The sequence below is a fragment of the Frankliniella occidentalis genome, unplaced genomic scaffold (genome assembly GCF_000697945.3).
Source record: "Frankliniella occidentalis isolate FOCC.00 unplaced genomic scaffold, Focc_3.1 Scaffold20, whole genome shotgun sequence".
NCBI classification, from domain to species: Eukaryota; Metazoa; Arthropoda; class Insecta; order Thysanoptera; family Thripidae; genus Frankliniella; species Frankliniella occidentalis.
Window position 1 is genome coordinate 474,744 of NW_026267150.1, and position 11,488 is coordinate 486,231.

The 11,488-nt window shown below is 46.9% G+C and overlaps 2 protein-coding genes across 2 annotated transcripts; one reads left to right on the forward strand and one right to left on the reverse strand.

Annotated features, from left to right (window-relative positions):
- Window positions 1–871: 871 nt before the first annotated feature.
- On the forward strand, window positions 872–6,701 carry LOC113208678 (transportin-3). The gene is made up of 17 exons (XM_026425786.2): window positions 872–1,090; window positions 1,599–1,802; window positions 1,888–2,109; window positions 2,192–2,347; window positions 2,425–2,588; window positions 2,684–2,828; window positions 2,910–3,056; window positions 3,148–3,347; window positions 3,438–3,577; window positions 3,702–3,893; window positions 3,974–4,074; window positions 4,178–4,312; window positions 4,406–4,767; window positions 4,849–5,005; window positions 5,124–5,291; window positions 5,367–5,479; window positions 5,563–6,701. The coding sequence occupies exons 1-17, from the start codon at window positions 974–976 to the stop codon at window positions 5,621–5,623; spliced, it is 2,784 nt and encodes a 927-aa protein (XP_026281571.1). The 5' UTR covers window positions 872–973; the 3' UTR covers window positions 5,624–6,701.
- Window positions 6,702–6,825: 124 nt separating this feature from the next.
- Window positions 6,826–11,328, reverse strand: LOC113208679 (putative inorganic phosphate cotransporter). The gene is made up of 6 exons (XM_026425789.2): window positions 11,030–11,328; window positions 8,602–8,813; window positions 7,815–8,513; window positions 7,597–7,729; window positions 7,289–7,527; window positions 6,826–7,191 (listed from the first exon to the last, which is right to left on the reverse strand). Exons 1-6 carry the CDS (start codon window positions 11,067–11,069, stop codon window positions 6,973–6,975), a joined length of 1,542 nt encoding a protein of 513 aa, XP_026281574.1. The 5' UTR covers window positions 11,070–11,328; the 3' UTR covers window positions 6,826–6,972.
- Between the last annotated feature and the right edge of the window lie 160 nt (window positions 11,329–11,488).

Below are 11,488 nucleotides of genomic sequence, written 5' to 3' on the forward strand. Positions count from 1 at the left end.
CCCTAATACAGGGCCAATAATATCAACTGTAGCTAATAAGCAGCAATAAGCAGCCGTGTAAAGCCCGTGGCCGAAACGAGGGGCACGGACGGGACGACGGACGGACGCGGATGTTTTTTTTTTTGTTTTTTTTTACTGCTGTACTACCGTAGACCGTACCGATTTTGAACTCGAGGTTTTTGGGGTATGCCGTGGCAGTTTTCGTTGTCCGTTTCCATCGTCATCGGGGACCTCATTGCCAAAGACGCGTGTCGGGTAAGCTGAGGCCATTCCCGCCATCCCGCGGTATCCGCACTAGCGTATGTCGTCTAGTGATGACTCTGGACGTGCAAACAAACACCGGAAATGGCTTCAGCAAACCCAAAAATTCGAGTGTTCAAAATTTGGTACTACACTAACGCCGAGGAAGGTTCATTACTAAGTCCAAAGCACCCTACCCCCATGACCACGCTCATATGGACATATCATGCTGGCAGTTAATTTGAAACGTAACTCTACCCTTGTAGATCTTCTTCTCGATGTTGTTTCAGATCATATAAGTTACAAAGTATCGTCTTTTATTCTTTTGGCTATGTAGATTGTGATAACTAAGTAGACTTAGAATAGCCAGCACTTCGCCGTTACCGCGGAACGATTCAAGAAAAGAAACAGTTGCGAAACGATAAGTAAACAATAGCAGCCACTCGTCAGCTGTGAACATTCAGCAATATTTTTATTCATCACCCCTTCTATTGTTACACTGAGTGCATGCAAGATCTCATAATTGTGGCTTAGTTCTGCTTTGAATGTACTAGGAGCGACTGAATACAAAAGTGGTCCTTTGTTGTAACAAATTAGATTTAATTTCAGTGCTTGACTGTTGGTTAGCGTGGCCGGGAAAGAGGTAATCAACGCAGTCAACGTTTTGGATTTTTGTTGTCGGGCCGAAAGATTCAGTTTTTTTACATGTTATAAATATCAAATTTACAAGAACATGGATTCGTCTCCATCTCTAGAGACAGTTTATCAAGCTGTCTATACGCTTTACCACAACCCGGATCCAGCAGAAAAAGAGAAAGCGTCGCAATGGCTTGGCGAACTCCAAAAATCGGTACGCATTTTGAGTTTGGTTATTACCGTAGGCTTATGTTCACGATTAGCCTTTTAAAGCTGGTCGTAGAAATACTTTCCTACAAAATACAATGACAACTTGTGTGAAAGAAAGTTTTCTCGTTGCTTAACCTCTGCCGTAGCTGTCACTCAGCTTGTTATACCACTGAAGTGTTATCAAACTTCACAAGGAATCTGTTAATTGAGGTTAGGACGAATATGGGTATTTGGTAGAATTGTGGTGTTCAACCTACTAAACAAGCTTTTTGTAATATCAATTATTGTTTGTTAATATGTTAGTTTTGGTCTGTCATACCTTACCTGTCATCAATTTGTTGTACATTCTATACCTTTCTCTACGGCCAATTTGTTGGTTTAGTTGTGTTTGCAGTCTCTGAAATATGTTATTCTTTGTCAAAACTACATTTTTTCAAATATGAGTAGTGTTTCTTCTCTGTTTTGGTGTTGTGTACTATGTTGTCCATTAATTATTAATGTATTTTGTGTAGGTATCAGCATGGAATATCTCCAACGAGCTTCTCCAACAACAACACGATTTGGAATCATGTTACTTTGCAGCGCAAACTATGCGCACCAAAATTCAATTATCTTTCCATGAGTTACCTGTTGATGTTCATGAAAGTTTACGAGATTCTCTTATTTCGCATATCAGACAAGTTACAGACACTACCAACACTGTTATAGTAACACAGGTATAAATGCTTTCTGGCTTACTTTAGTTCAATGTATTTTTAGGTTTTTTCAGTGCCTTAAATCAGGTTTATGCTTATGTTTCAGTTGTGCTTAGCTCTTGCTGATCTGGCTCTCCAAATGTCAACATGGACTGCTCCAGTATCGTACCTTATCAATCATTTTCAACATAATTTATGGCCTTTGTTAGAAACTCTGACTGTTTTGCCAGAAGAAGTAAACTCTCGGACACTTCGTCTTGGTTCCAACCGAAGGCAAGAAATTCTGAATGATTTCCAAAATTCGTCCCCTGCTGTCCTCCAATTTCTGGTTTGTATTTTAGTGACCATTCTGGCTATGTTCTCTAAGTTAATCTTTTTACTGGTTTGAAAATATTATGTTTTTATTGCAGAAAGCATGTTTGACAAATGGAGGTGAGAACCCTCAAATTCATATCCGTATTCTTCGGTGTTTTTCCTCCTGGGTGTCGATTCAAGCCATCACACTTTCAGAAGTTTTGGAAAATATTGTTGTTGTTCATGCATTTCAGATTCTTAGTAATCCATCGGTGGGTCCTTATGATAGTTTTGCATCCCATTTTTTACTCTTTTCCTACGTTACAATGTTATTTTTTTCCCACTTCAGTCTCCATCAGGTCTTCATGAGGCAGCCTCAGACTGTGTTTGTGCTCTCCTTCTGTGCCTGGAAGAAAATAATGACCAACCACAGCTAGAACAACATCTGTTCCAAGGTGTAATGTCACTAGAGGAGGCATATCACCAATCTGTGGCAACAGAGGATCAGGAAAAGTATGTTTTTCCTTCCAATTTACATGTTGAATTCTATTAATGTTATGCCCCTTTCAACAACCACCTTGTTATATTTGTGTCTTTGTTTTTTCAAGATCAATGAATTACTGCAGAATATTCACAGAGCTAGCTGAATCATTCAAACAAAAAATGGTTGCTGGCTGCACACCATCAAGAACACATTTTGCCCTGAAAATTCTTGACCTAGTTTTGACTTGTGTAGGGCACCATGACTACGAGGTACTTTTTGAATGATGAATAAATGAGATAGTTTATGTTATTATATTTCCTCTTCATTCATACTGTGTTAACTGTTTTAAGGTTGCTGAAATAACTTTCAACTTGTGGTACCGACTCTCTGAGGAGTTGTATGTGAAAAACTTAGATACACTAACAGTTGTATTCAAACCATATGTGGAAAGGTTAATAGCAGCACTTTGTCACCATTGTCAAATGGAGCCAGATCATGTGAGTATTTTGTAAATTAAACCAGAGCCTGTTTCACCATAAGGCCATCTTAATGTTTTGCTCCTAATAATTCCTTTCTCTCATCATTAAGGACGGCCTCCTAGATGAAGGAGATGATTTTCAAGACTTCAGAATAAAGGTCTCGGAACTAATTAAAGATGTTGTCTTTATTGTTGGTTCATCTAATTGCTTCCGCCAAATGTTTATTAACTTGCAAGTACCAGGTGTTACATGGGATGCTAGTGAAGCAGCTCTTTTTGTGATGCAGTCTGTTGCCAAAAATATTTTACCGTAAGTACTTGACTAATTTAAAAAAACAAAAAAAACAAAAAATGTCCTTTCTCTTGCTGATTTTTCTAATTCAGGTTTGCTTATTTCCAGAGAGGAAAATGATGTTGTGCCAAAAGTTGTTGAGGCTATTTTGAATCTCCCTGAGAATACTCATTTGGCTGTTAGGCACACGTCTCTTCTTCTCTTAGGAGAACTCTGTGAATGGATTGAATATCATCCACAGTCCCTTGGTAAGTTTTTGTCCATTCTTATAAGTGACAAGAGTTGTTTTTATCTGTCCTTTTTGTAAACTGTAAATTTTGATCTAATCTAATCTTTTTATTTTGCTCACATTATTACCTTTCTACCTTGCAGAACCTGTGCTTAATTTTTTGCTGTACTGTCTTCAAAGACCTCCTCTGGCTAGTGCTGCAGCTGTAGCTTTGCAGGCAATCTGTTCTGCTTGCTGTGAGCATATGGGAGTCCATTTCAACGGTCTTATACAAATAGTCCAAAGTCTAGATACATTTAACATGTCAAATCAAGCAGCTATTGGTCTACTAAAAGGTAATGAATATTACATGTTGAATGTTGATTGGTTGCCTTTGTCTTGTCCATAAATTTACAAGATTCATTTCTATTTTTAGGTGTAGCAGTAATTTTAGGCAGATTACCAACAGACCAAATTACTCCACGTATGAAAGAAATTTGTTTCCTTCAGGTTCAACCATTGTGCGAGCTCCTTGAGGTGTGTGTCGTCATTTATTTGAAGGCATTGAAAAGAAACCTTTTTCACTTGAGCGCTTATAGGCATTTCTTACTACTTCTTTCACTTTTTCATTATATTTCAGAGTGATGTCAAGGTTCAAAAGGCCACAAGAACAGACCCAGTTTATTGGTTAGATAGACTAGCTGTCATATTCAGAAACACAAGCCCATCTGTGCAAAATGGAACTGTACACCCGTGTCGAGATGTTCTAACAGAGGTATGAAATCCAAAAGTTTTAGTGCATTGTATAAGAGTTATTCCATTTCTTTTCACTGTACTCAAGTTTAAACACTCTTCTGTTCATCAACAGGTCTGGCCTGTTCTTTCCAAAACATGTGATAAGTACCAAGAAGATTCTAGAGTTATGGAACGTGTTTGCCGATGCCTTAGATATGCTGTCAGATGCGTTGGCAAGCAGGCTGCTCACCTCCTGGAACCCTTAGTCAAACAAATGGTGTCTTTATATGTTCAACATCAGCACAGCTGCTGCCTTTATTTAGGTTCTATTTTGGTTGATGAATATGCTAGTGAGTCTGGTTGTGTTGTTGGGCTACTTGAAATGCTTGAAGCATTTATTGGTCCTACATTCACAATTCTGCAAGAAGGTGGATGGGAAAAGGGTTTAAGAGATCACCCTGATACAGTGGATGATCTTTTCCGTCTCTGCGCTAGGTATGTTAAGTGACTTTTCTCCATAAAAAACTTGTGCATCTTATCATTGCAACATTCTTAAAAAGAAATTGTGGTTTTCAGATTTTTACAACGTGCTCCTGTTCCATTCCTTCAGTGCAATTCTTTACAAGGGATCATTAGTTGCGCTCTTCTGGCTGTAACTTTAGATCATCGTTATGCCAATGCTTCAGTAATGAAATTCTTTTACGACCTGATCCATTGTGGCCGAAATAATGAGGTTTGTACAATTTTTTTCTTTTTTTGTGCCATTTATTGGATTTTATTTTGTTTTACTCGCTGCAGCCCTTGTCTAATGTTATTCACTTCCTAAATTGCCACTTTTGTTATCTTACCAGTCAAAAGAAGATTTTGCTACACGACAAAGTTTGGTGTTAGCAAAAGTTCGCGAGAATGGACAGATATTGACAGCCAGACTACTCCATGCATCTGTGTTTTATTTACACTCATACATGCTTTCTGATGTAGCTGATGTTATTGTTGAGCTGATTCAAACTGACGGTGATGTAAGTTGGAGATCCAGAACATTTTTGATAACTTTTGCTTGTGTAAAGCATATTAATACTCTTTTTCTTTTGCAGTCCATGAATAGTTGGCTTCAACAAGCTTTGGAAGAACTAAACACCAATGCGCAAGGTCACCACCTGACAGCAACAAGCCAGCAAATAGTTGACTTCCATGCAACTATTATGAAGTATGAACTATTAGTTGAAAACCAATATTTAAATTAAATTGTGAAGAAAGTGTCTGATTATATGTGTTTTACTTACTTTTCAGGGCTGAAGGAACCAAACAAGTGACATATTGTCTCAAAGATTTTACCAGACTCTTCCGCTAGAGCAGCTTTTTAAATTTTTATTTTATTATGAAATTTGGATGAAATTGTGTGTGCAGAGAATCGGCCGAACAGACACTGTTGTGAGACGTTTATAATTTGCTTTATATTACAATATTTTTGTAAATCAGAGCTGTGACTCTTTGTTACAGCTTTCTTTCTGACTGATGCAAGTGTTGCAGCTTAATATGTTGTTGCTTTTTTTTATTCATTATACAATAAATTTTGTAGTCTTCCCTTGGGAATATATGTCTTGTTAACACTGCTTGGAGATATCCATGCACTTGTTCTAAAAGCTCTCTATTAATTATATTGTCTATTTATGCCCAGCAGCATATTTGGCCAGAGAAATTTGGACGTGGTGGTTCATACATAAAAAATGTTTTTTGTGATAAAATTCAATAAGACAACCTTGTAGGATCATTAAATATTATTTTGAATATGATTGTAGAGTGCTCATTAAGAATTCTTTTCCTTTCAAATTAAAGCAGTATTTGGGTTACTTGAGCTCGCATGGAAATTGTTAATGTAATAGTAGTACAGAAACATAATTCTTTTTGATTTTATTTTCAAGATTTAAAAATGTTTCATGTTAAATTTTGGTTGAATTTCAAGTTGCAAGTAATGAACAGCAGTGTCTTTAAGGGAATCTCCGCTTTTTTGGCTAGCTGCAACCACCTAATTGAAGCACTGAGCACCATTTGTTATGTAATCCATTAAATCAAATTGATCATCAGTTCAGTCAGAATAAAACCCTTTTAAACAGAAAGTACTAAAGACATTTTGTTGCATTTCTTTGTAAATAAACGTTCTTATCTCTATAGTTTGGTTTATATTTATTGTATATGAAATTTAGAAAATTATTTTTGACTGATAAATGTTGGAGTTATGATGAATGTAATTAGAAACTATTTATTTCAGTTGAGAAAGCCTGTGTAAAGAACTATTTTGTACCACCTTAAAGCAGTGCTTCTTGTTCTGAAACTCAGAAGAGAATTTTATATTAAAAACAGCAATTCAGCAGTAGTGATTGTAATTGTTGGTGTTTTGTTCTTGACCAGTAAAATCGTCATTAATCTGCCCTAGTATAAATTTATTTGTACCATTTGTGATAAACAGTATAACCACTGCTGTTACTGACATAATTTGTTGGATGGTAGTAGTGGTAGTTTGAATCTATATTTAAAGCAATTAAGAAAAGGATGTAAAATACGATTGTTTATTTTAGCAGAATACTTAAAAACCTAAAACTAGTTCCGAAAACCGGACTTAAAGTTTCAACCCACAGTTCTCGTTGTAAACTGCAGGCTGGTCAGTCTTGTAAAATCATTAGTAGTCGCCGTCAACGTGTGTTATTGCTCCGGGATGTACCGGAAACTCTCCAGTCGCGTCGGTGCCTCCTCTTCCTCATGAGGTGTGATCTGCTGGCTGGGGGAACGCTGGCGCGGCTGGCGAGCCGGCTCGTTCCAATGCTGGACTTCCCCGGAGCCGAGCGCCACGAAGACCATGTTGGTGGCGATCAGCACGACCACCGTGATCCAGAACACGAGGCGCCACTCCTGCATAGAACTCTGGAAGTGGGGCATAAAAATTTTTCGATGGGGGTTTATTAAGGTCATCGCAAACGTCATAGAGTCCTGTCACATCTCCCCCGATGTCCGTACTTACGTTGGGAATGAGGAGGCCGACAATGTAAGGCGTGACGATGCCAGACAGCGCCCCGATGGCGTTCACCAAGGCCATGATGGTGCCCGCGTAGTTGGGCGAGAGGTCCAGGGCGTTGATCCTAGTGCCCGAGTAGTACGCCCCCATGGAGGCCATGCCGAGGGTGAACAGGGACACGACGAGGTAGCGGTCGCAGCCGGCGTACGATGCACCAATGATCCCCGCAGCCGGACCGAGTGACGCTGTGACAAGAAGAAAGAAATCAGAAATTTGGAGGGGGTGAGCTGTGTGGCTGAAGTCGCGGGACTCACAGATGGTGGTGAGCAGCTTGCGAGTGTTGGTGATGGACATGCGGTCCGTCTTGATGAGCCAGTCAGCGAGGCACCCGAACATCAATGAGCACAGCCACATGGCGAGGTACGGCAGCGCGGAGAGGAAGCCATTCTGCGGGGAGGGGAGAAGATGCAGAGGGTGAATTTGACGTTTTAAATCCACAATTTTAAACCTTGGCCCCATTTCCCGTTCATACCTCATGGATGCGGAACTTCATGACACTCTTCATGTACTTTGGCAGGTCGGCGATCATGGTAAAGAGGCCCCAGTCGTGGCCCACCGTCTTGGCCACCAGGCCCCACAGCGGCAGCGAGGTGAGGATGGCCTTCCAGGGTATGGGCCCGCCGCCCTTGGCGTGCTTGTGGCTCAGCTTGTCCTGGAGGTACTTGCTCTCGCTCGAGGAGATGTACGGGTGGGCGGCGGGCGAGTCGTAGCAGAGCACGCACCAGCACGCGGTCCACACGGAGGCGACGGCGGCGAAGGCGTAGAACACCGCGTCCCAGGACGCCAGGAAGTGGATGAGGGTCCCGGACACGGCCGTGCCCGCCACCGTGCCCAGGTTAGTGCCCGACAGCACCAGGGCGCCGAGCTTGCCGCGCTCCTCGGCGGGGACCCAGGCCGCCAGCAGCACGTTGATGGCGGGGAACATGACGCCCTGGCCGAGGCCACAAACGACCCGGGACGCGAGCATCCCTCCCCAGCCACCCAGCCTAACGGCCAGCGGCGCGGCCGCGGTCGACAAGATGGAGATCACCATGCCGGCCGTGAGGGTGTGCTTCCCGCCGAAGCGGTCGGCCAGCAGCCCACCAGGAATCTGCGTCAGCGTGTACCCCCAGTAGAACGAGGAGAGCAGCACACCCTGCATCACCTCGTCCCACTCGAACCGGTCGTCCTCCTGCGGAAGGAAATGCGATGAGAACGAGTTCGAGTATAGTGCCTAGGTCGTGAGCCCTTGGCGTTGGCGTTGTACGCGTTTTACTTACCGGTACGGTGGTCACGTGACGAACGCTCGCGTTGGCCGCCTCCGGCTCCGCGCAGGCGTCGGGGTCCACGAACTCGGTGCCGCCATGGGCGCTGGCGTTGCCTTCCAGGACCATCTCCGTGATGGCCACGTTAAGCGACACCCGGATCGTGAACATGTTGACGAGGCACAGGAAGCCCATGATGGCCAGCACGTAGCGCTGGGGGATGCATCCTGCGGGGCACGAAAGAAGACGCAGCTCGTTCAACTTCTCCAACCTCAACCTGAGCGACCTGGGGATATCTGCGGGGGAAGGCCTTGGCCAAACGGAGACGGCCATGTTCCTCGAGCGGGGTCCCCAGCCTTTCTGACTACCCCACGAAAGCCCGCTGGTATGCTGACTCGACATTTTCATCTCTTACTTTCTGTAGAAAAAGCTCATTAAGATCGTGTCGGCAGGGAATTGCTTTGCTTCAGGTGTAATTCCCACGGCGCCGACACGTCCGCGATATGTGCGACGTACGCCGGCCTCAGACCTCACCACGGCCGAGCACAGCCGTCACAATCGCGTGCGGCCGCGAGGCACCCCGTGCTCGTGCCGCTGCACGTGCGCGCGGCGCGTGCGTGGGCGCGGGCCCTTGCACTTGCACTGCTTGCACGCGCCGCCCGTACGGCACCGCCAGGGCATTCTGTCCCGCCCACCAACAGCATACCCGTGTTTCCGTGAGCTTGTGCACCGACGCGTGCCCAGGGCGTCAGCGGGCCCACCAAGGGTCGGCGACGAGCACCTCCCACACCGCCACCAGTCCTCGTGTGTGTTGCCGCGGCCCCAGCCGGCAGGGAAGACCACAACGCCAACGCACGTCCCGCGGGAGGGAGGCCATAGTGAGCGAGCGAAGAGGGTGTCCGGATGCAGCTGACGCCCAGAGACAGTCGCACGCGCTTCTATGAGCGATGCCGATCGAGCTTTTGGCATCCAGAGGGTGCGAGGGCGCGGTGCAGCGCGGTGTGCCAGAGAGGCCACCATGAAGGTCGTGGCGCCCGTCGTGGGCTCACTCAACTCGACGCGGCGCCCGGGCCGGGCCGCGCGGCTTCATGCGGACTGTACACCGCTGGGTTTGGACGAGCCCGGTCATTTTCGTCGCCACTGCGGGTGGACTTGTTCTTTTTTTCTCTCGTATCGTAGCCGTAGCCGCCGCTCTCATAGTTATGTCATGCTAAGAGGTCCAGCAGAGAACAAAATATTGCTGAAAACGAGCGGGGGAACGGACCGCGGGGCTCGAGCCAGGTTGTGGCCACCTTGTGGTCATGGCGCTGGGACCTGGCAGGACCCGACAGACTCGCCCCCGCGGTTCGTCGGTGAAGGTGAGGCGGGTGGGGGAGGGGGCGGGGGTACTGCCCTCATCCAAGCAGCATTTGCCAACGTCCTCGCGACCGGAGGCGCTTCTTTGCGCGTCACACATCGCCATACGGGCTTCTTCTTGTTCTCGACGTGTTTTTCTGGCTCGGCCAGGCCGGCCTCGGGGGCGACCAGCGGCCGGGGGGCACCGGAGGGTCGCTGAACGGGCAAACATGTGAGTGCACCTCACTCACCCGGCCCCGACCCGTGACGCAGCCGTGACGGCTCGTGACGTCACTGCAGAGCGCCTAGTTAAAGCACCCTCTGAGAGTTTGGGGGGAGTCTTTGAGTGGGCGTCCCCCCGGGGCCCACCCCCTGTGACGTACTTACGAACAACTCCGCTTTCTCTTTCAGCGCTCTGGACGCCGTGCGCTATGTATACGCCCCTTTCGTGACCGCGGGGTGATGCGTTTGCGTTGAAGGAGCAAGGGCTCTAGTCCTAGCCAACAGGAGTAGCTGAGTCCCAGGTAAAAGGTCGGTAAGGTGGGTTGAGGGAGGGAGGGGATGGAGGAGGGGGGAGGATGGAGGAGGGGGGGTCTCGCTCAAATAATAACACACCGCTATGCTGGACCCTTTTCTGTTTGGAAGACATGCATGGCACGGAGCTGCCGTGCATCCTTTTCTTCCTCGTAGTATAGTCCAGCCCGCCTTCTTCGTCGCGTCCTTGTTCTTCCCCATCTCTTCATCTCTCTTTCCCTACCTACCTTTCAACTTCTCCTTTCATGTTCCTTTCTTCCCAAATCTGACCTACTAAACAGACCGTCCCCAGGTGCCCAGGTAGAGGAGCGGAGGAGGGGGGGGGTAGGGGGTGTTCGAGGATGCTGCGGTGAGATGAACGGCAGTGGCATCTCTAGTAATTGGATATAGATTGAACCTTTGGTGGGAGAGGGATTTGGATCACCTCCCCCTCCGCCCCTGATGCAGCCATAACATATCGCTTGGGCGGTTGGCAAACTGTGCTACAGTCCGCCTGAAAGTAGGCAAAAGGCAATATGTCCAAGCTCTCGCTTCAGAGACGTTCGCTGGATCAGGGGTAGAGATCACACCGTACCTTGGTACACCTTCCTCCAGTCGACGGCAATCTTGAACATGGCTGCTGCTGTCGCTCTGCGCCTATGGTGCGCTACCGCGACGCTGCGCTCGCGCTGCGCGCCGAGTGCACTGCGATGCACTACACGGCCTCGGTCCGGGTGCGGTCCGGCGCGACGAGCTTCTGAGCGGGCCTGCCTGTCGTGTACTGACTGGAGCCGAGGTGAGGTGGGTGGCTGCCGGCCTCTGGGCGGGCACCTTCGGGGCCCGGGCCGGGCTCCAGGTCCGGTGCTGCAGCCGGCCCCGGCAGCGGTGCGAGCCGAGCACGGCAGAGGAGCATCCAAAGTGACCCAGGTTAGGCACGGTCCAGGGGTCCACGAGCAGCACCTCGCTCCGCCCCGCCTTACCTTCGGTTCTACCTCACCTTCGGTTCGGCTGGAGTCCGAATGGGCCGAAGCCTCCCCAGTGGACCTCCCTGGGG

Bases quoted from the DNA above. Each gene is read 5' to 3' on its own strand.
- LOC113208678 (XM_026425786.2), top strand. From the start codon at position 974: ATGGATTCGTCTCCATCTCTAGAGACAGTTTATCAAGCTGTCTATACG. The intron at 5,006-5,123 runs GTTTGTACAATT...TTATCTTACCAG, and splicing joins ATTGTGGCCGAAATAATGAG to TCAAAAGAAGATTTTGCTAC. The intron at 5,480-5,562 runs GTATGAACTATT...CTTACTTTTCAG, and splicing joins TTCCATGCAACTATTATGAA to GGCTGAAGGAACCAAACAAG.
- LOC113208679 (XM_026425789.2), bottom strand. From the start codon at position 11,069: ATGTTCAAGATTGCCGTCGACTGGAGGAAGGTGTACCAAG. The intron at 8,514-8,601 runs GTAAGTAAAACG...TTCCTTCCGCAG, and splicing joins GTCACGTGACCACCGTACCG to GAGGACGACCGGTTCGAGTG. The intron at 7,192-7,288 runs GTAAGTACGGAC...CCCCACTTCCAG, and splicing joins TCGGCCTCCTCATTCCCAAC to AGTTCTATGCAGGAGTGGCG.